At 42.6% G+C, this 25,719-nt stretch overlaps 1 protein-coding gene across 1 annotated transcript in view; it reads left to right on the top strand.

The window, feature by feature from the left end:
- Positions 1-25,719, top strand: part of LOC127582848 (glycylpeptide N-tetradecanoyltransferase 1-like) — a 34,203-nt gene that overhangs the window by 7,087 nt on the left and 1,397 nt on the right. The window contains exons 3-10 of the mRNA XM_052038415.1: positions 2,364-2,508; positions 5,563-5,681; positions 6,539-6,630; positions 11,163-11,279; positions 15,202-15,358; positions 18,761-18,931; positions 22,450-22,617; positions 24,270-24,407. Of these exons, the coding sequence (XP_051894375.1) occupies positions 2,364-2,508; positions 5,563-5,681; positions 6,539-6,630; positions 11,163-11,279; positions 15,202-15,358; positions 18,761-18,931; positions 22,450-22,617; positions 24,270-24,407 (1,107 nt within the window). The remainder of the gene's footprint in view (positions 1-2,363; positions 2,509-5,562; positions 5,682-6,538; positions 6,631-11,162; positions 11,280-15,201; positions 15,359-18,760; positions 18,932-22,449; positions 22,618-24,269; positions 24,408-25,719) is intronic.

The raw sequence follows: 25,719 nt of genomic DNA, 5'->3' as shown, positions 1-25,719 counted from the left end.
CATGAAAACTGACCATATTTGCCTACCATAATTCTGGCTCAGATTATCTTGTTTTTGGCATAATCTGGACATATCCCAGATCTTTACCATTAGCAACACCATATACAGAAAAAAAGCTTAATCTAATCTTAATTGTAACATTAAATCATCCTCTCTCATCCTATGAGAGAAATTCCCTTTATTTCACCCATTTGCCACTTCCTCCTCTGATACCTAAATTAACTTTTTCTCTTTCCTAGTTCTGATGAAGGATCTAAACCTGAAACATGAACTGTTTCTCTTTCCACAAATGCCACCTGATCTGCTGTGTTTGCAGCACTTTTTTTATTTCAGATTTCCAGCATCTGCAGTGTTTTGATTTTCAATGATGATGCGTCTTTCCCTCTTCAGATCCCTATCATACCAAGCCAGTCTTCAACCAGCAGAGTTCACCCCAAGTGATAATAAGAATTGCTGAAAACATAAAAGGCAGCAAAGATTACAGGATCTGTCAATATACTGACTATTGTACTGAAGACTTGCGCTGCATAACTAACCAATATAGTTATAACACTAGCATCTCCCTGACAATGTGGAAAATTGCCTAGCTTTATAATGTCCACAGAAAAATAAACCCAATGCATTCCAGCTAATTACCACACAGTCAGTCTACTCCTGCTCAGCAACAAAAGTGATGAAAGGTGCCACTCTCACTCATGTCCATCTTGGGTTTCAATGGGACCTCTTGATCCAGACGTTGTCACAGCTATAGTCCAAGCATGTACCAAAGAGCTTCCTTTCAGGGGTGAGGTGAGAATGAAAATCCTTGGTAACTTTTGACCTGGTGTGGCATCAAAGAGCCTGGGTAAAACTGATGGTAGCATCAAAGGTGAAACATTCCAGTGGTTGGAATCGTACCTCGTTCAAAGCAAGGTGGTTGTTTGTTTTGAATATCAGTCATGTGAGCCCCAGACACTGGAGGAGTTCATCAGAGTCCCAGGCCCAACCACCTTGAGCTGCTTCATCACTGATTTTGCTCCCATCATAAGATCAGAAGTGGGGATGTTTGCTGCAGCTAGTACAGTGTTCGATTCCATTCACAAATCACCAGAACATCAAGCAGTGAAAGCCTATCCGCACCAAAATACGGACAGCATTCAGGCACGGGCTGATATGTAGCAAATAACATCTAACTAGAGGCAAACCAGGGATCACCATTGACCAAAACTTCAACTGGACCAGTTGCATAAGTACTGTGGGTGCCAGAGCAGGTTGGTGCCTGGGTATCCTGCAGTGAGTGACTCAATTCCTGATCTCTCTTCCAGCATCTTATGGCCCCAAGTCGGCAGCATGATGGAATACTCTCCACTTTTCTGGCTGACAACCCCCCAAGGAACTGGACACTATCCAGGACAAAGCAACATGCTTGATTGGCATACCACCCAACACCATGCATCATAGCTGCAGTGCGTATCATCTCCAAAATACACCACAGTTACCACATAGGTTAATTAGACAGCACCTTCAAAACTTGTGACCGCTACCACCAAGAGGTTAAAGCAACAGATGCTCGTGAGCAGCTCACTGCCACTTTCACGACAGCAATCAGTCATGGGTATTCATGCTTGCCTCAGCAGTGATAGCAACACCAGTAAGATAAATAAAAATGAAGTACACTTTCACTGTTTTGTTGATACGTTGTAAACCAATCCATTAATACAGCCCTAATTGATGCCTACTGATAACATTGACTTGATCAGCTTGTTGTAAGGCAGATAACTGTTGACCATACCCTGGATTGAGTAGTTAAATCCAAATTCTCCTCTTTTTCGCCACCCCCACCACCCTAGTTAGGTATTTGAGGTCTACGTCTTTTTGCTCTAGTATTTGTAGGAGTCTTGAATATATCCACATTATAATGCCTCATCCAACACTTGGAAATCAAAATAATCGCAGATGTAGGAAATCTGAAATAAAAAGTGTTCACAATGTTGTAATGAGCTAGGTATTTTCAGTAGGTTTGATCTAGTTCTATAAAGTATGAATGATTTATTTTCACTGATTTAAACAGTGAACTACTGAGGAAAAGATCTGGATGGTTTGCATTTGGATAATAGGATACGAGTTTTAACAGAAACTTTACTGAGATGTGTTCTTGGCAAACAGCTAATATTTGAAAATAGGCATTTGAATTATAGCTCTCTTAACAACAGACCCCCATCATCTGTAATTATTTATTCTAGGATTTATGTTCCAATTCTGTTGCCTACTGTTGAATTCATGAAAAGGCTGGCAGTGTAGGAGCACTCTCCCTGAGCTTTAGTTTGGTGTTTCATTGAAAGATTTGAGAGAGAATCAGAATTTCATTAAATGTTGTCTTTCAGGCTAACTCATTACCTGCCGAGAAGCTCCAGGAGATCCAGAAAGCCATTGAACTGTTTTCTGTTGGTCAAGGACCAGCAAAGAGTATGGAAGAGGCAACCAAACGCAGTTACCAGTTCTGGGATACCCAGCCAGTGCCAAAGCTTGGTATGTATTTGTGTAATGTCAAAACATTTTATCGTGGGTATTGTCCAGGTTGTCATGGACATGGTCAGCAAATCCATAGCATAATTTATAGAGGTGGACAGTTGTTGACAACATTGAAATATTTTGGTATTGATAAAAGTCATTTTATAAGAATTCAACCCATCGGTGTTTCCCCTTTAACATGATCACACTGGAACCCTGCACATTATCAGCAGCCTACTGCGGGACTAAAGCCAACCTTGGAAACAGATGAAGATCGACATGGATGTCAGACACTGGATTAGATGACACTCAGCACAACAGCATTCTCAGGATAGAGGTGCCTGGCAGCAACTCATGGGAACCATGTATTTTGGCACAGCTGGTAAAGCTGCTGCCTCACAGCTCCAGTGACCCAGGTTCAATCCTGAACTCCAGCGCTGTCTGTATGGAGTTTGCACATTCTTCCCCTGACTACTTGGGTTTCGTCTGAGTACTCCAGTTTTCTCCCTCACCCCAAAGGCGTGGATTGGTAGGTTAATTGGCCACTCTAAATTGCCCTATGTGTGCGAGTGAGCAATAGGATTTGAGGGTGTTGATAGGAACATGGGGAGAATAAAAAGGGGTCAGTAGGGTGGCATGGTAGCATAGCGGTTAGCGTAACGCTTTCACAACTCCAGCGATCGGGGTTCAATTCCCGTCGCTGTCTGTAAGGAGTTTGTATGTTCTCCCCATGATGCGTGGGTTTCTTCCGGGCGCTCCGGTTTCCTCCCACATTCCAAAGATGTACTGGTTAACATAGGTATAATTGGGCAGTGCGGGCTCGGAAGAGCCTGTTACTGTGCTGCATAAATAAAGGTTTAAAAGTATGGGATTAGTTTTGTTAAAAAAAAGTGCTGGACGGCCAGTGTGGACTGGATGGGCCAAAGAGCCTGTTTCTGTGCTGTATGTCACTGAGTCTGTTCCTAGTTGCTCAAAGCTTGGAGGCCAGTGATGTGAAAGGGGAAGCACCATCAATATAATGTAGACATCTCTCCATAAAATGCAAAACACTACCGCCTATATCCTTGTTCACTCCAAGACTTGTTCACCGTTCACCCCTGAACTCGCGGACCTACATTGACTCTCAGTCTGACAGAGTTTCAAGTTGAAAACGATGCAAGTTTTACAATGCCTCGCATGCATTGTCCTTATTATCTCCATTAACATCCATCCCTACAGTTGTGTGATGATAAATTCTGTCTCTTCAGTCATCTTTCCACCAGAGTAAATGGTTCCCATGAGCTACAGCCAGACAGCTCTATCCTGAGCATCTTGTGATCTAAGAGTATGACATTTGAGCTGCTGATAGTCTGCAGTGTTCCACTATGATCACTTGAGGTATATATCTAAAGAAGCAAATTCTCTTCACCCTGACTTAGTTTCCATCATCAGAGGACGTGCCATCCACTGTCGTGTTCACTGTAGTACAACCTCTTAAATAACCATTGAATCAGAATTTCTCTTGGATATTCCCATGCTTAGACTCTCTGTCTGTAAATCTGTTTCTCTGACCTTCTCCTCATGAGTATTTTTGTTAAATTTGGTAGGAGTTTATTTCTGTCTGGTTTCAGTTCTGTTGGGCCAGTTAGACTGAGCCCGGAGTTCCTGATTGCCAATGAACCATTGTATCTTGGATCACTGAGGTTTTATTTGCAGCCACTGTGTTGATAAACAGTTTCTTTAAATTGAACTTCACTGCAGCCATTTATTGGTTTACATGTTATCAATGCAAGAAGACCCGATTCATGAAAAGATGGTTTCTTCCTACCTACCACACTGTGATGGTGATCTTTCTATTCCTTAGGCTTAGAATCCCTCAAACTCTCTTTGCTGATGGACTTGCAGTCAGTGGAGCTGCTGTCTTTTGTGGTCATTCTGTAACTCATGCCGATGACTGCCTCTCAGTGCTAGGCCTTATCTGTCATATCAGATGTGTGCTTGTGCTGTCTCAGAGCTAGATAGAATTTAGCAATTAGAACCATAGAAAAGTACAGCACAGAAAACAGGCCATTCGGCCCTTCTAGTCTGTGCCGAAACATTATTCCACTAGTCCCATTTACCTGCCCCCAGACCTCTCTCGTCCATGTATCTATCCAATTTACTCTTAAAAGTTAAGAGCGAGCCCGCATTTACCACATCAGATGACAGCCCATTCCACACTCCCACCACTCTTTGAGTGAAGAAGTTCCCTCTAATGTTCCCCCTAAACCTTTCCCCCTTCACCCTAAAGCCATGTCCTCTCGTACTTATCTCTCCTAATCTAGGTGGAAAGAGCCTACTTGCATTAACCCTGTCTATGCCCTTCATCATTTTATAAACCTCTACCATATCTCCCCTCATTCTTCTCTGCTCCAAGGAATAAAGTCCTAACATGCTCAATCTTTCCTTATAACTCAACTCCTGAAGACCCGGCAACATTCTTGTAAATCTCCTCTGCACTCTTTCAATCTTACTGACGTCCTTCCTGTAGTTCGGCGACCAGAACTGCACACAATATTCTAAATTTGGTCTCACCAATGACTTATACAACCTCACCAAAACATTCCAACTCCTATACTCAATACTTTGATTTATAAATGCCAGGATGCCAAAAGCCTTTTTTACAACCCTGTCTACCTGTGACTCTACTTTCAGGGAATTATGTATCTGAACTCCCAGATCCCTTTGTTCCTCCGCACTCCTCAGTGCCCTACCATTTACTGTGTATGTCCTCCCTTGATTTGTCCTTCCAAAATGCAACACCTCACACTTGTCTGCATTAAATTCCATCTGCCATTTTCTGGACCATTTTTCCATTTGGTCCAGATCCCTCTGCAAGCCTTGAAATCCTTCCTCGCTGTCCACTACACCTCCAATCTTAGTGTCATCCACAAACTTACTAATCCAATTTACCACATTATCGTCTAGATCATTGATATATACAACAAACAACAATGGCCCCAACACAGATCCCTGAGGCACACCACTAGTCACAGGCCTCCTGAACTGGAACTGAAAAGAAATTTATTGGTTCAAGCTCCCATCTTGTTGCAGGTGAAGTAGTGACAGTGCATGGCCCTATTGAGCCAGACAAGGCTAATATTCGACAAGAGCCTTACAGTTTACCACAAGGATTTCTGTGGGATGCCTTGGATCTTGGGAATGCTGAAGTGGTGAGTCAGTTATTTTTGGATAGGTATCACAGTGTTTGTGATTAAATTTTTCTGCCTATTGCTATTTGATGCCCTTGATGGTCTAACTTGGTGTAGTGTGTAATATTTTAAAGGAGCATGTTGGGTACTTTATTTGATCTTCCCCAAACAAATTAGATGCTTGAAATGTATTCCATTTACTTGAATTAAACTGCTTGAGTAGCCTTTGAGAATGGTGGATTTACTGTGAATTTGGTTTGGTCCAAGATTTTACCAACTGTAAGGTGGTTCAGTGGCCATGTTTGATATAAATATAGTTTAGAAATTGGAACAATTCCTCTGTTTTGCTACTCACAGATAATATCTTAATCTCCCTTAGAGTGATTATGTGTAATGTATATGAGTGGCACACCTAGTAGAGCTGCTGCCTCACAGCTCCAGCAACCTGGGTCCAGTCCTCACCTCCAATGCTGCCTGTGTGGTGTTTGCATGTACTCCCTGTGGTTGTGTGGTTGCTTCTGGTTCTCCAGTTTCTGTCCACGTCCCAATGACATAGTGGCTGATACATTCATTGCCCACTGTAAATTGCCCCTAATGTGTAGGTGGGTGGTAGAACCTGGGGAGAGTTTATGGGAATGTGCGGAGAACTTACAAAATAAAAACAAGATTAGTATAAATGGGTGATTGGTGTGGACTCAGTTTATCCAAAGGGTCTGTTCCTGTGCTGTATGACCTATGACAACATGAGTAGATACCCCCAATGTAAAACTGCTGAATTTGATGCAAAGTCTGGGGTTTGGGCTCCACCCTTGCTGTATATGAAGTTTTCTGTTATGACTGAGAGGTAAATCTAATTATTTGTGTGTTTGAACCTTCAGTTGAAGGAGCTGTATACACTGCTGAATGAGAACTATGTGGAGGATGATGACAACATGTTTAGGTTTGATTACTCACCTGAATTCTTATTGTGGTAAGTAGAATAGCTGGTAATAAGTAAAATATTTAATTTTGCTTTCAGCTATAGGAAGGTGTCTCCATTTCAGCTCTGACCAATGCTGTGACTATTCTGCATAGTTGAGTCGAGTAGCATCGTTGTTACCAGTCTCAATTTAGACAACAGTGATTAGATGCAGAGCAGAGCTGCGAACATAAAGCAGTGTTCTTGACTCTGATACAGTGTGGATGAGGTGGTATACAGTGTAAATGATACAGAGCTGTAGTGTTGAGGAGGTGGGTTGTTACACATTGTGACAATGACTAAGCTGTGAACCAAAGTGAGAGGAAGGAGATTTGTACACTCTGTGATTACTAATAGCATACATACTGAGCTATTATGTGAGGAGATGGGCTAATAACAGTGCACAGATAGTTTACAATCCCATTTTTCTTAATCTTTTGTTCTCTTGCCCTTTATAAGTAAAAAGTTAAGGACTTCTGTACCCTACCCACACTTTGTTTAAAGAAAATTTAGAAATTCACAACCCAATAGAAGAACGATTGTAAGGAAACAAAAATAATTATTTGTAATTTAGATAAGTTGGCAGGGAAAGAGCATTCTGAGCAGAAAGTCAGCTGATGTACCTATTTCTGTTTTTCATATCTATTGACCTAAACAAATTTAAATAATCTCTTTGTATGTCTTTGATCTGGTGTGCATGATATGTTGCCTGTTCAAAAAAGGACAAATGCATTCTTTTATGTTGTAATGTTAAAATCAACATGTAAATAATTGTGTGCAAGGGACACAACACTATCCTCATCTCCTCATTCCTTCTCCTCCACCTTGGATTAGGAAGCCAATGTAGGAACGGTAGACTTTTCCAAGAATGGGAAGGAGGTGACTGATGGGGGTGGTGGTGTGGAGGTGCAGGTAGATGGTTTGTGAGATGGTTCACTCCTTCCATTACTTACACTGGGCTTCTCTGTGCTCAAGGTGCATGCGCTGAGGTCCTCAATACCAGCATGAATGTTCATTCTCCACTTCGAGCATTTACAAGCCAGAGGTTCCAAGGAGTCAGTGAGAATATGGCACTTCTAAACATCCTCCACATCCTTCAATCTGTTCCTCTGTCTTCTGAGTAACCTCCCACAGTAGGGCTCAGAGTGTCACAAGATAATAGGAATGAGCAGTAGGACACCTGGCCCTTCAAGCATCAATGTAATCATGGGTGATCTACACTGGCTTCGACTCTTCTGAGCCAGTTCTGCATAACCCTCAATTTACCTATCATTCACAGCTTTATCCACCTCCACTTTTTATACTAATAGTGATCCAGCCTCAGCAACCCTCGGGCTAGAGAACCCCAGAGATTCATCACCCTCTGCGGAAAGAAATTTCCACATACCTCGATTTTCAATGGCTCTTCCTTTATGTTGTAACAATGTCCCTTCATTCAAGACTGTCCCAGTAGTAAAAACATCTTGACACCTACCCAATCATGCCCCCTCAGGATCTTGCACGTCTTCATAAGGTCACTCATTCTTCTAGAATCCAAAGAATACATTGACGTACAGCATGGAAACAGGCCATTTGGTCATTCATGTTACCCTGTAGCCTAACACTGCCCTTCATACCATCAACAACTCCACCAATCTTTGTGTCACGTGCAAACTGCTGACCATGCCTCCTACATCCATGTCCAACTCATTCACTTGTCTTACAAACAGCAAGGGTCCCAGCACTGATCCCTGTGGGAGACCGCTAGTCACAGGCATCCAACCACAAAAACAGCCCTCTGCCATTACCCTCTGTCTGCCATTGCCAAACATATTTTGGATCCATTTTGCCAACTTGCCTTGAATCCCATGGGCCCTAACCCTTTGGACCAGTCTCCCATGTGGGATCTTGTCAGGGCCCTTACTGAAGTCCATGTGAACCACATCTACTGCACTGCCCTCATCAATGCACTTTGTTATCTCTTTGGAGAGTGGTAAATTACTAGATGCAAAGAGTGTCGAGGGCTGTGGGGAGAGAGTGGGAATATGGTATCAGCCATGAACGTATTGAATGGCTAAACAGGTCTGAAGGGGCAAATGTCCCACTTCTGCTCCTGTCATTGGGGCGGCACGGTAGCGTAGCGGTTAGCGCAACACTGTTACAGCGCCAGCGATCAGGATTCGATTCCTGTCGCTGTCTGTAAGGAGTTTGTACATTCTCCCCGTGTCTACATGGGTTTCCTCCAGGTGCTCCGGTTTCCTCCCACATTCCAAAGACGTACAGGTAGGTTAATTGGGTTTAAAATGGGCGGCGCAGACTCATTGGGCCGGAAGGGCCTGTTACCACGCTGTTAAAAAAAAATTAAAATAATGCAGTCTGTTTGGTCAGACAGGATCTGCACTTGACAAAGCTATGCTGGCTTTCTCTAATTAGTCCTTGCCTTTCCAAGTGATCATAATCCTGTCTGTTTTTTTCCAATAACTTCCCTAGTACTGATTTTAGGCTGTAATTGTTGGTCTTTTCCCTGTTGCCCTCCTTGTAAAAAGGGGACCATATTTGCTGTCCTCCAGTCATCTGGTACATTATGTCCAGTGAAGATATAAAAATCTCAGCCAGGGCCCCAGCAATATCTTCCCTTGCCTCCCATAGTGGCCTGGGTTAAATCTCATCTGCCCAGGGAATTCATCAATCTTTAAGCCCACTGAAGCATCAGGTACCTCCTCTTTATTTATGGAGACTTGCACTAGAATTTCACCTTCCCCTTCACTGAATCCTTGCGCTACTAAGTCCGTTTCCTTTGTGAATACCAATTAAAAAGTATTCATTTAGAACCTTGCCTGTATCTTCTGGCTGCATGCACAGATTGTCCCTGATGGGCTTGCTGTTTTCTGGTTATTCTTTTGCCCTTAATATTTTAAAACACCACTGGATTTTCTTTAATCCTTCTGCCAGTGATATTTTGTGAGCCTTCTTAGCTTTCCTAATTTAAATGCCTCCCTACACTTTCTATTCTCTTGACAGACCTCCCCTCTCTTAAGTTTGCTATACCTGCCATATGCTTGCTTTTATCTCTTTATCCAACTCTCAACATCCCTCAACATCCAAGGTTCCCTATACTTGTTACTGGTACAGACCCCAAATGTATAGCCCCTCTTGATAAGATAATCCTCTCATCCCAGGAATTAGCCTTTTAGACGGCCTCTAATGCCACTATCCCCTTTTTTAAGTAAGGAAGCTTAAACTGAACACATGCTCTAGGTGTGACCTTGCCAACATGCTATGCAATTGCAACAATACTTTTAAAATAAAACTAAAATGCTGGAAATACTCCGCATGTCAGGATGTATGTGTGGGAAGAGAAACTGAATTAACCTGCAGCCTGACCTGTTGAGTACTGCTAGCATTTTCAGTTTTTATTTTAGATTTCCAACATCTGCAGTTTTTTTATTTTCTCTATTTCTAAACTCCAACCCCTTTGCAGAAAAGACAATGTGCTATTTGCCCTTTTAGCTACCTGCTATACCTGCCTGCTAACTTTTTGTGATTCATACACTGGAACACGGGGATCTCTCTGAACTTTATTCTTTTTTGCAGGCTTTTTTGTCCATTTAGAGCATCTCGTGATTTCTCTTACCAAAGTGCATGAACTCGCACTTCCCCATGTTAAGCTCCATTTGCCACGTTTTTGCCCAGTCACTCAATCTCCCTATATCCTATTATATCCTATAATATCCTCATCACAACGTGCCTTCTGACCTACTTTTGTGTAATTGGCAAATTTAGATACTTTGCATTTTGCCCCCTTCTCTGTTAACATTGTAGTAAATAATTGAGGGGCAAGAACAATCCCTGGAGTATTCCAGTTGCATCCCTCCAGACTGGGGAAAGAAAAACATTTATTCCAACTCTTTATTTTCTATGTGACAGCAATCCGTGCTAACACACTGCCTTCAATACCATGAGCTCTTAATTTATGCAGCACCTGTTCAATGCCTTTTGGAAATCCAAACAGACTATATCTACAGATTTGCCTCTATCAACGCTTACTGTCACATTCTTAAAGAATTCTCTTAGGTGCCTGATGTTGGGCATGCAAGCAACATGGGCAACCCAGTGTAGCTAACTGAGAGAAGTTGGGTGTCAGTGCATAGGATGTTGAGCTGAAATAGGATGCTAACATTGGATGCTTATCCTTCCAGTGAATTTGAGGGATTTTGTGGATCCACAAGAGCAAGTCCCTGCCCCTCTGCTGCACCACATTCATTCAATGAAATGATAAATTCCATACTTCCATTTATGGCTGGGACTCCCCTTTTGTTGGATCCCATGAGGTTTGGGCGATTCTCAGTCCCTATCTGTCAGCCCACAAGTTGGTCCAGTAATGGACTGCACAGTGATGAATTAAAAACTGGGATATGTGGGTGACTATTTTAGCACAATCTCTTGACACCTATCTAAATGTGCAGTGTGCCTGCAGATTACAGCCTGCATGAATTCATCAGAATGCTATATGTTCTTTGGTGATGAATTACAATAACTGTGTTGTTGTTTGATCCTTTCTCTAGGGCTCTGCGTCCTCCTGGCTGGTTGCTCCAGTGGCACTGTGGCGTACGTGTCGTCTCCAACAGGAAATTAGTGGGCTTCATCAGTGCCATTCCAGCTAATATTCAGATTTACGACCAGTACGTAAGCTTGTTTCTAATTTTTGGGACTAACAGTTCTCCTGTAGTCGGTAACTGGCTCATGCATCAGTCTTGTCCTCTTACATTCTAAACACTTGTAGAGCTTTTTGAACAGTTGTTTCAGCTCGAGATAGGTGGCAAAGGAATAGCATCTGTGATTAAGGCCAAATATGATGGATTCAGTTTTTTAATCTTCACCTGGAAGAAGCTGCAGCTTATCCAGGCTGACACCACCAAGGCAGCTGAAGCATGACGGAGCTGGTGTCATTAGTGTGTCTATGAAAGCAAACATCAAACAATGCTACTCAGCAGAAAAATGTAGATGAGAAGTGGGAGTGGACCAAGGACAGATGCTGGTGGAGCACTAGATATAACTATGAGGGAAGGGGGAAAGAAATTACCTGCAGGGGGCATTTTGGGGGTCAGTAGCGTGCTTCTCCCACAGGACATGGGAGATCAGGGACACTGCCGGCGTCCCTGATGCTTTCACTTGTAGGAAGTGTGCCCAGCTGCAGCTCCTGACAGGGTTTAAACTAGTTTGGGGGGGGATGGGAACCAGAGCACCAGGTCAGTAAGTGGAGGGATTGAGAGGAAGGTAAATGCCATGACCGGTAAGTCTGTAAGGAAGGACCAAGGTAATAGACATGATGGGACAGATGGGTTGAAGTGTTTATTTTAATGCTAGGAGTATTAAGAGTAAGGGAGATGAACTTAGAGCATGGATCAGTACATGGAACTATGATGTTGTGGCCATTACAGAGACTTTGGTTGAGAGAGGGACAGGACTGGATGCTTAATGTTACAGGTTTTCGATGTTTTAGAAAAGATAGAGAAGGAGGTAAAAGACCGGGTGGGGGACGGGGGAGTTGTGCTATTAATTAGGGACCATATCAGAGCTGCACTCAGTGGGGACATAATGAAGGGCTGATCCACTGAATCTAAATGGGTAGAACTGAAAAATAAAGGTGCAATCACTCTGATGGGATTATACTACAGACGCCCCAATAGCCACCAGGACATTGAGGAACAGATATGCAGGCAGATTAGGAAAAGGTGCAGAAACAACAGGATTGTCATGTTGGATGACTTCAACTTCTCCAGTATAGACTGGGACCACCTTAGTGCATGTAGATGGGCCAGCTAGAGGAGGGGCCACGCTGGACCTGGTGTTGAGAAATGAGCTTGTCCAGGTGACTGACCTTTCAGTGGGAGAACACTTAAGAAACAGTGATCACAGCTCCTTAAAGTTCAAAATAGCAATGAATAAGGATAAGTATGGACCTTGCAGGAAAGGATTAAATTGGGGTAGGGCAAATTACAAAAGTATTAGGCAGGAGCTAGGGAGAGTTAATCGGGAACAGCTTTATTTGGGCAAGTCCACGTCTGACATGTGGAGGGTGTTTAAAGACCAACTGCAAAGAGTACAGGACAGGTATGTATCTGTTAGAAGGAAGGACGAGGATGGCAAGGTAAGGGATCCTTGAATTATGAGAGGTGGTGAATTTAGACAGAAGAAGAAAAGAAGCATATGTAATGTTTAGGAAGCTAAAATCAAACAGGTCCATTGAGGATTATAGAGAAGCTAGAAAAGAACTCAAGAAGGGAACTAGGAGGGCCATGAAAATTCCTTGCTCAAGAAGGATTAAAGAGAATCCCAAGGCATTCTACACATATATTAAGATTAAGAGCAAGAGGATAACTAGGGAGAAGTAAGACCACTCAAGGATAAAGGAGGGAACATGTGCTTGGAGGTGGAAGACATAGGAGAGGTCCAAATTGAGTACTTTGTCTGGGTATTTACCAAGGAGAAGGATATGGAGGACAGTGAGATCAGTGTGGAGCATGCTAATGTGCTAGGGCATTTTGAGATTAAGGAAGAGGTAGTGTTGGGCCTCTTGAAGAACATTAAAGTGGATAAGTCCCCAGGGCCTGATGGGCTATGCCTCAACCAAGATCTACATGTCCTCTCGAGCTGCAGGCGAGGTCCTGGAGGACTGGCGAATAGCTAATGTTGTTCCATTGTTTAAGAAGGGAAATGCAGTTAGTCCTTGAAACTGTAGACCTGTGAGTCTCGCATCAGTGGTCAGGAAACTATGAGGCGAAGATTCTTAAGGATGGGATTTATGAGCATTTGGAGAACCGTGGCTTAACTAGGGGCAGTCAGCATGGCTAATGTGGGCCAAGTCATGTCTTACTAACTTGATAAGAGTTTTTTGAGGAGGTGACGAAGGTGATTGAAGAGGGTAGAGCTGTGGATGTTGACTACGTGGGTTTTAATAAGCGATGGAAAAGATCCCTCATGGAAGGCTCATCCAGAAGATTGAGATGCATGGGATCCACAGTGACTTAGCCATTTGGGATATGGACTTTGTAGGCAGAAGGGACATGTTTAGATAGGCCTTTAATTACTAGTTTAATTCAGCCCATATCCTGGGCTGAAGGTCCTGTTCCTGTGTTGTTTTGTATTTTAACTTGGATTGAATAAGTTGACGTAGCAACAGGTGCGGGCAGTTCCACTTGGCTGGTGAAAAAATGTGTTCACCTGATGGAAAGGCATTTGAGGAAAATGAGATGGTTAATTCTGTCATTGCCTTCATCCAAATTGAGAAGATTGAAGAGGGAGAGGTTACCATGGTTACAGTAACTTTAGTGACTTTGATTAATACCATTTCCGTTCAGGGGACAGGAACCTGACAATGTATTCAAATCTACAATTGCAGAAAAGCTGCACATGGAGTTGAGAGGCAATAACAGGTTCAATTAGTTTGAAGGGGAAAGGATGGAGGTGGGGTGAGCAGGGGGTCCTGGCCTTTTATTTTGAGACTGGTAATAGCAGATTGGAAAAGTAGAGGACTGTAACCCAAGGAGAGCAAACAGTGAATAATCTTAGCTAACGTGTTGATTGGAAACTGGAAGTAGATTTGAAAAGCTAGGATATAGGTCCTGTGGACATGGTGAAAGAAGGCATGAGGAGAGACAGGAGTGAAACAAAAAAGAAGTAACATCTCTAGTTATTTAGAACATGTCCATTAGTTCCTTTGCTTGTCTACAACTAGTGTTTTGTAATATCTATGGTAAGCATGAGCTCAGCTGATAATACTTAGTTACCTCAGCTATCACAATGGTGTCTGAAATCTAAGCTAATATAAAATCTGAACGAACAAGAATTGCCTTTGCTTGAAATATGATAAGAAGCTATAATTCTTTTGACACCAGCCTAAAATTCCCTACCAATTTATTCCTTCCCTTTTCCTAGCAGTTCCCTGGGTTTGTCAGTGCTCAACACGAGCATGCTGTATCATCCTGAGCATTGCTTCAAACTCCACTTCTTACTCCCTCTGGGGCTGTATATTTCCACCTCATCCACACTGTAATTGTTTTGCGATTACCTTCTGAGTTGGTAACTCCAACATTCCCCTCGCTGGCTTTGCAGCTTTCAGTTTGTCAGCTAACTATCAGTTCCTATTTTCATTCTGTCCCATTCCCCATTGTACTCAGACACTTTTCTGTAAGATACAGTATTTTCTCGGCTGCAAATTTATGCCTTCTTATTTGTTTGTCTCCCACACATTCTTATTTGGTGTGGCACCCTTACATTTTCACTTTTCAACATTTGCCTCCTTTTTGCCCTGTTATGATCACAAAGTCTCGGACTGTTTCAGTCTTGCTTTCTGGAAATCTCTCCCTTCACAGTGACACTCTAACAATCTTGCCTCCTGCCGAAACTTCTTTAAAGACCATGGAGTGGCAGGATAGCGTGCATGAGATACTGGGAAAGGCGTATGGAGCACAAGGGACTGTGTATAGTTGAATTTTTCCCTCCACAGTTGCTGCTTGTTTTTATTTTGACTTGCAGCTCAAGTCTGGATTTTCTGGAATTTTTTTGTTTATAACTGCAAGCATTTCCTCTTTTTACCTCCAGTCAAAAGAAGATGGTGGAAATTAACTTCCTGTGCGTGCATAAAAAGCTACGAGCTAAACGGGTGGCTCCAGTCTTGATCCGGGAGATCACCAGAAGAGTCAACCTTGAAGGCAGTTATCAAGCTGTGTATACTGCGGGTGTGGTGTTGCCTAAACCCGTAGGCACTTGCAGGTATGAGCAAGTCCTCCTGAATGCAATATACAACACTTAGAATCAGCCTACACCAAAATAGAAATAATTTTCCCAGGATAGGTATAGTAGAGGACAGAAGAGCTCGCTCCACAATGCCCCAACAAAATCTCCTAAGGCAAGTTCTACTCATTATTTACATTTGGAACTTGGGATCAAATGTATTTTTGCCTCTACTCTTTCCTATACCTGTGCTGATGAAGTGAACTTCCAAGAGTTCCTCAGCTCCATCTGAATTAGTACCAAATGTAACTTGTGAAAGATTAGTTTGGGGTTTACAAAGATAACCCAATGTCAAAAAACCCTAAAATTATTTGATCTAGTCTCTCATGGACAGTTTTACACATGTAATAGCAGAAAGCTAGAAACGGAAAAATTATGTTAAAATTCCATGAGATATGGCAGCATAGCTCATTGTTGGGGAGGGCAGTGGGTGTAAGATTTGTGAGTGGTGATGGATTCCTAGGCACCAGTAGGTCCCTTGGCTGTAGTTAGAAGAGCTGCCTGGTTAAACTATTGTAGAAATAATCCGAGATAAGACTTGCAGCCACTAACCATAGGAGTATAGTAATGTGATTTGTGTGTTTCCTAGGATCTCTATGCAACCTCTTCAGCACACTTTCATTTTATGTGTCCCTGGGCCTCCCCTTCTATCGACCAAGCTGGGGAATCCGTTCAGTTGTTTCTGCATTGGTATAGGATGATGCAGTCTAACCCCATTATCTCAAACTAGATTTACTTCCTCTGTTCATGTTGGTGTGGATAGCTTTAAAAGAATAATAACTGTGAAAGGATGGCAAAACCTGTCACCTTGTTGCACCATCCTAATTTTAAAAACCCCTTGAGGCTTGGTCTTTGGCTTGTCTCCATTTCCAAAGTGACATTCCACCTTGTTAAGTAAGGCACTTCTGACTGGAAGTAACACACAAAAACCTCTCCATTGAACATCTGTGTATCTGCTATGTCATTATCACAACGCTAGTCCAACTGGGCTTGGTTAGCAGGCAGATCTCCTGTAGCGTGGCTCTTGTGCATATATTTTGCACAGGGTGGAACATTTGATTCCAATCCAGCCTATCCCTTGTAAACCTTTTATCATATTTATAATAAGTGTTATTCCTCGGAATGGTTCAAGCAATATCTTTTAATTCAGTGATATTCTTGGTTTGCAGGAAGCCTCTAATTCCAACCTGTAAGGCACTGTTGGTGACTGACTAGAGTATTCTATGATTTGTTGGGCAGGTACTGGCACAGGTCACTAAACCCACGCAAACTAGTTGAGGTGAAATTCTCCCATCTGAGCAGAAACATGACTATGCAACGAACAATGAAACTATATAGACTTCCAGAGGTAAGCTTTAACACTGTTTCACTAAATCCTGTTCATGGGCATTTATGTCTTGTGTGATGTATTTGTTACCTTCCTTACAGTAGGCAAACTTTTGAGTTTCTTCTGCATTTTTTTCTATATTTTTCTCTCCAATTAAGCTAAGCAATTCCAGCTAAGTAAAAAAAATAGCCAATCACATTTTTTCTCATTATTCCGTACTTCAAGTTTTGTTCCAGTCACTTTCCACTTACAGAAGCCCTTGGAAATGCACCAGAGGCAACTTAAAGTGACCAATTAACCTGTCAACCTGCACATCTTCAGGATGGGAGAGGAAACCCACACAGTCACAGGGGAGAACATGCAAACTGCACACAGACAGCACCTGCATCTCTGGCATTGTGAAAAAGCAGCTCTACCAGCTGTGTAACAGAACATTAACAAAGTAATTGCAGACTTGCCCATGAACCTCCAATCCGCCCTCCACTCTATTCCATGTGTATCCCTGGGTCCAAGCTTCCTGCATTATCCACTCTGGATGATGAGGTCTTTACAGAGGAAAATGAGATTCTAAGTGAAGTGGAAAAAACTTAATCCTCATAGTCGTACAGCACAGAAACAGGCCCTTCGGCCCACCATGTCCATGCTGACCATTTTGCCCATCTATGCTATTCCCATTTTCCCACCCTGAACAAGATTTTGGGTCAAACCATAACTGTTGGACAAGAACACAAACTCGTAAACAATGAGTTCAACAATGGTACCAGTAAGCACTTTGGATGAGGTCAATAGCTAGGATGGGTAGTAGGGACAATCACTCTGGAATCAATCAGGAATTGGCTGAGGGGGTCAAAATAGAGATCTGGTGCTAGTTAGTTTGTTATTCTTCCGTGTTTACACATCTAGAAGTTTGTATTTTCTGCAAGCAATATGATTGAATGTATTTTTGGCTGTAATAACTCAGTGGAGAACTGGGACCTAGCTTCTCACCACAGGTCAAGATAACTCAAAGTTCAAAGTGCCATCAACTGTTTCCTTAAGGAATAACATGCTGGTTGGTGCGGCATGGGTTCCATCCCTAAAGTGAACTAATTGTTGCCTGTTGATTTTGCCTGGATGGATCCACCCATGGGATTTGTGTTCATTAGAAGCGCTTGAATCAGAAGGGCAATGGCTCAAATCCCACTGACCACGCAATTCATGCTGGCACTCCAGTGCAATCTTGAAGAATTGCACAGCCTTTCAGATGAGATGCCAGCTAACGTCTGCTGTCAGGGGAGGGGAATACAAGATCCAGTATTAAGAGATGAACAGAGTTCTGCTTGTGTCCAAGCCAATACTTTCCCCTCACCCAGCATCCCTGAAAGGAAATAATTTGGTCACTTATTTCATTGTTGTTTGTGAGATCTTGTTGCAGTGCTGCTGACATTTTTCCTACCCTGCATCAGCAATTAACATTTATAAGTAATTAATTAACTGTAAGAGATCTAGGGATAACGAATAGTGCTTCACAAGTGCTAATTGTTTCTTCTAGTCAGGTGTAATGAAGATGTGCGAATGGCGCTGAGTTCAACTATCTGCCCACTGGTTCTGCTGTAGATAAATTTGTTTTTGCCATGACTGGCACTATCAAGGAGAGATTAGTGACAATGCAGTCATGAAGACCATGCCCTGCTATGGGCAAGGGATGGATTTTAGAGTTTAATTATTGAGATTTCTAATCTGACAGCATGTTCTGGCAGGATCAGGATTGCTATCCCAACCCACTTTCTTGGATTGTGGGTGATTTAGATGCATAGGGATAAGATTGTAACTGCCATGGAAGTTGTCACCAATCCTTACACTGCTGTATTACTGATATATTGGTAAGCCACTGAGGTAGGCTGGAGTAAAGGGCCACCTCGGGATTATTGCTGCTGCTTCCTTCCGTCCACTAGGACTCCACAAGATTTAGTGATCTTTCTGACAGTGTGAGAAGTCCATGTGAGTTTTGTTTGATGTGAAGAGACCTTGATGGTGTACTTTTGTTTTCTGATGTTTTAGACACCAAAAACACCTGGTCTGAGGCCGATGACGTGTGCTGATGTGAAGAGCGTGTGCAGACTGTTGAGGGAATACTTGAAACAGTTCTATCTGACTCCAATAATGAATGAAGAGGAGGTCGCTCACTGGTTCTTGCCTCAGGAAAATATTATAGAGACTTATGTGGTAGAGGTAAATAATGATTCACTGATTCTCTTCTGCTAAGTGGAAAATGTTTCTCCCCCCCACCCCCTTCCATTCTATCCATGCCCCTCATAATTTTGTATATGTCTTCAAGTCCCTCTAAGACTGTTTCCTTGGAGTGGAAGCAAACCCAGTCTCTCCTTGTATATGAAACACTCCATCCCAAGCAACCTCCTGGTGCATCCTGTCCAGTATAATCATTTATTTTTTTTATTGCATTTGTCTACTGTTCATAGTCTTGGAGATACAGCACTGAGTGTGCGCCAACAATCAAACGCCAGTCTTGCACTATTCCCACACTAACGCATTTTTTTCCCCTGTGTTCCCATCAGCTTTCTTGCATTCTACAACTCCTCTGCACACCAGGGGCAATTCACAGTGGCCATTTAGCTTGCTGACTAGCATGTTTTTGGGATATGTTAGGAAATGGGAGCACCCAGAAGAAACTCTCTCAAACACAGGGAGAACATTGAAATTCCATACAGACAGCGCCGGAGGTCAGGATTGAACCAAGGTGACTGGAGCTGTGAGGTAACGGCTGTGCCATAAGACCATAAGATATAGGAACAGAATTAGGCCATTCAGCCCATCAAGTCTGCTCTGCCATTCTGCTCTGCCTGATTTTTTTTCTTTCAATCCTATTGTCCCACCTTTTCCCTGTAACCCTTAACTCCCTTACCGATCAAGAACCTACCAATCTCTGCCTTGAATACACCCAATGACTTGTCCTCCACAGCCCTCTGTGCCAATGAACTCCACAGATTCACCACTCTCTGGCTGAAGAAATTCCTTCTCATCTCTGTTTTAAAGGGGCGTCCCTTTATTCTGGGGCTGTGCCCTTGTATCCTAGACTCTCCTCCTCTCCACATCCATTCTATTCAGACCTTTCAGCAATCCATAGGTTTCAATGAAGCCCCTATGCCTCATCTGCTTTTGCCACCAGCCTATGCATGTCCTCTTCAAGTATATTACTGGCGCAGAATTTGTGATCAGCTTCAAGCCAGATCAGTTAGAGTTGTACAGGATGGAAACAGCCTCTTCAGCCCAACACACCCATGACAACTAAGGTGCCTTCCTGAGCTAGCTCCATTACCCTGCACTTGGCTTGTACCCCTCTAAACCTTTCCTATCCATGAACCTGTCCAAATATCTAATTGTACCCACCCCTACCACTTCCTTTGGCAGCTCTCTCCATCCACCCACCACCCTCTGTGGGGGGGAAAAACTTGCCCCTTAGGTCCCCTTTAAATCTGTCCCCTCTCACCTTAAAACTATGCCCTCTAGTTTTAGACTCCCCTACTCTTTGTGGGGGCGGGGGGAGGAAGGAAGAGAGGCTGTGATTATCCACCTTATCTATGCCCCTTGTAATTTTATAAACCTCCATAAGGTCGCCCCTCAGCCCTCTTCACTCCAGGGAAAACGGTCTAGTTCCTCAGGAACCTTTGGGAACTACTTAAAGGAATCTCAGCAAATCCCAGAGAGCAAGAGGGCCCTCTGCTGTGTAAGTGAGGTCCTGTGGGATGATGAAAACAAACAGTTGGCTAATCCATGTCCCCATCTTAACCGTTAAAGATCCTAACATTAGGATAAGCAGGAGCACTTTTTTAATCTAAAATTATGTAAAAACTTAAACAAAAATCCAAAGAATTAAAATGACAAAAATGATGCTAAGCACCTTTTTACATTCTAAGAATCCATGAGAGAATACTAATTTTTTAGTAAGATTAGCGAGTATCTTTTTAGAAGCATAAATTCAAGTCTCTAATGAACTACTCATCTGTACATTAAAGAGCCCTCAGCTGAGGCTCTCACAAACATTCTCTTCCATTCAGACCAAGAGGAAGAGACCAGTTGTGCGTCTTCTTGCCTGACGTAGGATTTCTCAGTGAATCTGGACCATTTTTCCTCATCTGCCACTCTTGTATAAAACTTGATGAGCACAGAGTCGGGGGCTCTTGGCTGCCCAGTGGCTCAACTGCTGACCGCAGCTTGCTCACCACTGCCTTTGCATGACGGCAGTGAGAAACTGCTATCACTTGTGTGCAGTAAATGCTGACAAATTGGCCAGTGTACCCCACAAAATCTAGAGCAGTAGCCTGGATTGTGCTAGATCTGACCCTCTGTCTGCATTTGCTACCCACAGAGCACACCCATCCATACTCACCTATGGCGAGCCACACAACCTAAGCCTGTGCATTTCAGGAGCTAGAGTGGACTTGGCACCATCAATGGCTTGAACTCTTCAAATTTATCTGTTTAACTTAAAAACAGTTCAGATAGATCAAAACAATTATTTAAAAATCAAGAGTAAATTCAGTGTAAAATACTAAAATAACAATTATTTAAAAATCAAGAGTAAATTCAGTGTAAAATACTAAAATAATTCAATATTAGAATAAAGTAATTCACACACTTCCTCCACTTATCCGTTTCCACTTTCCTCTCTATAGCACATCAGTGCTCCGCAGCCGGATACAATGGTGAGACCTCTGACAGAGCAGGAGGTCAGGTACACTGATGTCTGACCTCTCTTTCTGAGACTCTGTTCAGCCATGGATGTACAAACTTCCAAAACAAAATAAGCCACAAGCAGTTAACAGTCAGTCAAACCACTGGCTGTCTGTTAGCTAGAACTGAGCCTTTATCTTTATTTTTTAGTATTCCTTAAAGTTCTATGTCAACTGCAGATTTTCAAATTGGGCCCTGTATCACAAGCTCAGGTCAATATATATTATCCAAATCATCAGTGGTCCAAAAATAGGACTTCTGTCTAGTCCAAAAGATGGCCAATTATTTTTCATTACTTGGGCAATTTTAAATCTGCTGCTTTTATCCTCTAGGCTTCATTACTATGAAATCTAATATGTGGTGTTTGTGTTTGTATATTTGCTGTCATTTTAAGGTGTTAAATTTAACTTTTATTATTTTTAGATTTTTAAATTATTTAGGTCTGTTTGAACTTTTTAAATGTCTCTATCAACGATGAGGTCAAATGCAGTCAACACATTCTGGGGACCAGATCACAAGATCTGGCGTTTAGAGCCTACTCAAAGCACCAGCTCCACCTCTCGGCTATAAAGAATAAACAGTCAGCCCTCCAACTGGAACAGAGTGCAGTCAGGGAGCTAGATTAAGACTCAACTCCCTTGACCGTATAAGGTTCCCTCCTTCCCTCCACTCCACTCACCCTTTCTGTATGTCTTTAAACTTGTTTTATTTCCAGCTTCTCCCAGTTCTAATGTTGTGGCCTCTCATTGCCCCTCTGTACCTCTGGTAAAAGATATGAAGTACCAAATATCATTTCTGGGAAAGGGAGTTGTTAGTTGTTTTGGGCAACTATGTGTTTAAGCATATGTGGTAATTACACCTTCCTACCAGTGAGTGGCCAGTCCAGCTACAGGATGAATGGTGAACATCTGAAAGTGCTAGTTCCTGATGCTACTTGGAAATTGCAGTTCTTTTGCTGACATACAAGTAACTTGCTGTTTCCCATTTTGTTTCTCTAGAGCCCTGAAGGAGAATTGACAGACTTCATCAGTTTTTACACTCTTCCTTCCACCATCATGCACCATCCTGTTCACAAGAGCCTGAAAGCTGCTTACTCTTTTTATAATGTCCATACCAAGACTCCTCTTGTTGACCTCATGAACGATGGCCTCATCCTTGCAAAGTCGGTATGTGTCAACTCTCTCAGTTGCCTGCCAAACAAGCTCACCAATTACCCCTCCATTTATAATGCAGCTTTAACACTAGAGATGAAGCAAAGATCTCCGCACCAGAAGATGCAAGCCATTCTGAATGTCACTCCAAAATCAGTATAGGCTGAAGCTATCACACTAATACTCTGTGCCTCTGATTGCATCCATGGCTGACACTTACTCCTGCTACTGCAAAGGAAGGTGGCTTCAATGCCGTTATCAGAAATGCAGCAGAATTACCTGATGGAGATCTCTCAGAATTTGGAGTGATGTGGAAAAGACACCTTCATCCCTGTAATTTAGATTCTTAGCCCCTGCACTAGTGCCAGAAAATCAGGCCCTCGCAAGCCAAACTAACGAGACTATTGATGAACAGTAAAAGTGCTTGAGATCTTTACTAGTGACGTGCTGGGCTTGGGGTAGCCGGTTAATTCCAGACACCCAGAGAGAGTTCGGGAAGGTAGTAGAACATTGAGTAAACCAGTGTCCTCCACTTTCCCACTCTCCCCCACCAATCATTTTCAGTTTGATTCCACTAGTTAGGATTGGTGTGTTGGTTTGTCTCCACTCACTCCCCACTTCACCGCCATCCCTTTTCTCTGCTGTGGAAAGGCTCGTGGTTCCTTGTCACATCTGATAATTCGTCATGCTGCAGATTCACAAACCATGCTAACTGAGGTGAAACAGAGAGCTGTGCAACAGGAATCCTGGACATCCCCAACTCTCATCCTCTGAGATAAAGGGACATCATCAGGACTGCTTTCAAAATGCCAGTGAAATCTGAAGTTCCTAGGATTTGAGGCTCCAGAACAGATCAGGGAAGGAGCTTGGGAGGAAGAGAGGAGGGTTGGGTCTCCATTTTTGGTGCTGGGTGCAGATTTTGAATGTTTGAGCCTGTTCTTTCTGCGACCTGGGGCGAAATGTGCTGAGGGTGACGATTAGTTACAAAGTCAGCAATAATCCTGATGCGATGAGACTGTTGGGTTTACCTGAACATTGTGGCACTGTGGTGTTTCTGTGGCTTAGATAGAATGCAGCTCTGTATTTTGTGGTATGAGATACTCAAGTACTAGATCCTCTGCTGTGTTCTTCGGTTTGGTCATCCTGAGTGACTCTGCATATGCACTAAATAAATAACTGTGCTAAAATACAAGTACCCCAGGCTTGCATATGCTTGGGCGACATCAGGCCACTTCTCAGTGAGTGTGGGTCCACCGCACAGCAGGAATGGATTGTTAAACTAGGGGCAAATTTGGCTTGTATAGAAAGTGAAGAAAATTTGGATTGTAACAATTGTATTTTGACTTTGTTTAGAGTATGTTGTAAAGGAAGCTTTACTCTGTATATGACCCATGCTCTACCTGCCCTTGGTATTTGATGAGATAGTATCCAAGGAGTTTTACTCTGATCTATCCTTTTTGATTCTGACACCGGGGTATCTAGAGTAAAGCGTTTTACCCCAGCACCAACATCTTTAATGCAGAAATATTTTAAAAGCCAACTGTTAAGCTAGATCCAAATATTATCTGTGAAGATAGAAGTGTTTGGCACTGTGCAAAAATGCAAGCCAGCTTTGCTCTGTGTCTGATGTTCCTGTTTACACTACCTTTTTCTCTTTCATCCAACAGAGAGGTTTTGATGTTTTCAATGCACTGGATCTAATGGAAAATAAGACCTTCCTAGAAAAGCTGAAATTTGGAATTGGAGATGGCAACTTGCAGTATTATCTGTACAATTGGAAGTGCCCCAGCATGCCTCCTGAGAAGGTAACCAAGAGCAATGCTTATTGATTGGCAGTTTAAGCCTAACTTTTTAACAGAGGAAGATTTACTGAGGGTCAGGTTTTAGCCTAGCCGTGTGATATGAGTTGATAATGTTTGATAGGACCTTTAGCAAACTAGTGCACTGTGGGACAATGTAACAGTATTTTGTTCATGTGTTTAAAGAAGGCAGAATTGATCATGGCCTTTGCTGTGATCAACCCCTTACTGAACCCCTTCTTCTGTTATTGTGGCAGGGCTGAAGTATTGCTAGGCGGCATAATGTGTGGCACTGAAGTGTACATCCCAGGCTGCAGTGAGTGGCAGAATCCCTTCCCGTGAACAGTTATCCTTGCACTCTTCCTGGTGCCTGCTCACAACTTGCATTGTTCACAGTTTGTATGATGGGATTTGAACTTCTCTACCACTTGTTGCTAACTCAGCGTCATAACTACCACACACTGTGTTTTGACTCCATTGCAGCTTAGGCTGATATTGCCTCACTGACCCCTTAAGGGACTGTTTCAGACAGTATAGCAAACACTGCTTCTCACCCCTTTAGGCCCAGTCTCCATTTAGTTCCAAAGATCACTCTCACTTTTATTCCTTCTCCTTTCAGAATGCATTGAATTTCTCATCAGTCTCATTTGCTCAGTATATTTTGCTCTTGCCTCACCAATTATTCCACCTGTTGTGCTTCCTTCTAGGTGTAAAGATTCTTCTGACTCCCTTCCCTACTCCTATCCCCATTTTCAAGCACTGGCCTCTGGGATTTCAGTGACCCTTTTACCTGGGTTAGGTCTCCTCATTCCCTGTTACTCTGTAATTGTTGGTAAAGTGAATCAGTTTCTTCAAACCAGTTACCGTGAAAGTGCTTACAGCACTGATGGATCACTAGTGAAAGACTTGTAGTACTGCTCATAATGTCAACTGATGTATTTCAGAGACCAGAATCTTTACAGTGCTGTATCCTTTTAAGCCTGACAGATGTAATTACTGTGGTGAAGCATTAGTCAATTAAAAAGGAGAAAATGTTGGACTTTATATTCTTGAGGATAAAGAATCTAAAGATACTAATGTGCAAATGCTTTATGTGTGTAAGGTAGAGCCAGGTGACAAATGTGTAAATTATCTTAATTAACAAGTTGACCTTATCCTACATTCTCCCATGGCTTGGAGTGGTTCAGTATTAGACCAATGGAGCATTAAGTTACCTGCTGAGAAAGTCCAAGGTCAGGATGATCATGGAGAAAATGAACCAACAGGAGTAGGAGAAAGACATTGGTAAATTGGTTAATTGTTGTCACATGTTGAGATA

Source organism: Pristis pectinata, chromosome 25 (genome assembly GCF_009764475.1).
Source record: "Pristis pectinata isolate sPriPec2 chromosome 25, sPriPec2.1.pri, whole genome shotgun sequence".
Taxonomy (NCBI): Eukaryota; Metazoa; Chordata; class Chondrichthyes; order Rhinopristiformes; family Pristidae; genus Pristis; species Pristis pectinata.
The sequence above is the reverse complement of the archived record's forward strand: the minus strand, read 5'-3'. Positions and strand labels throughout refer to the sequence as shown.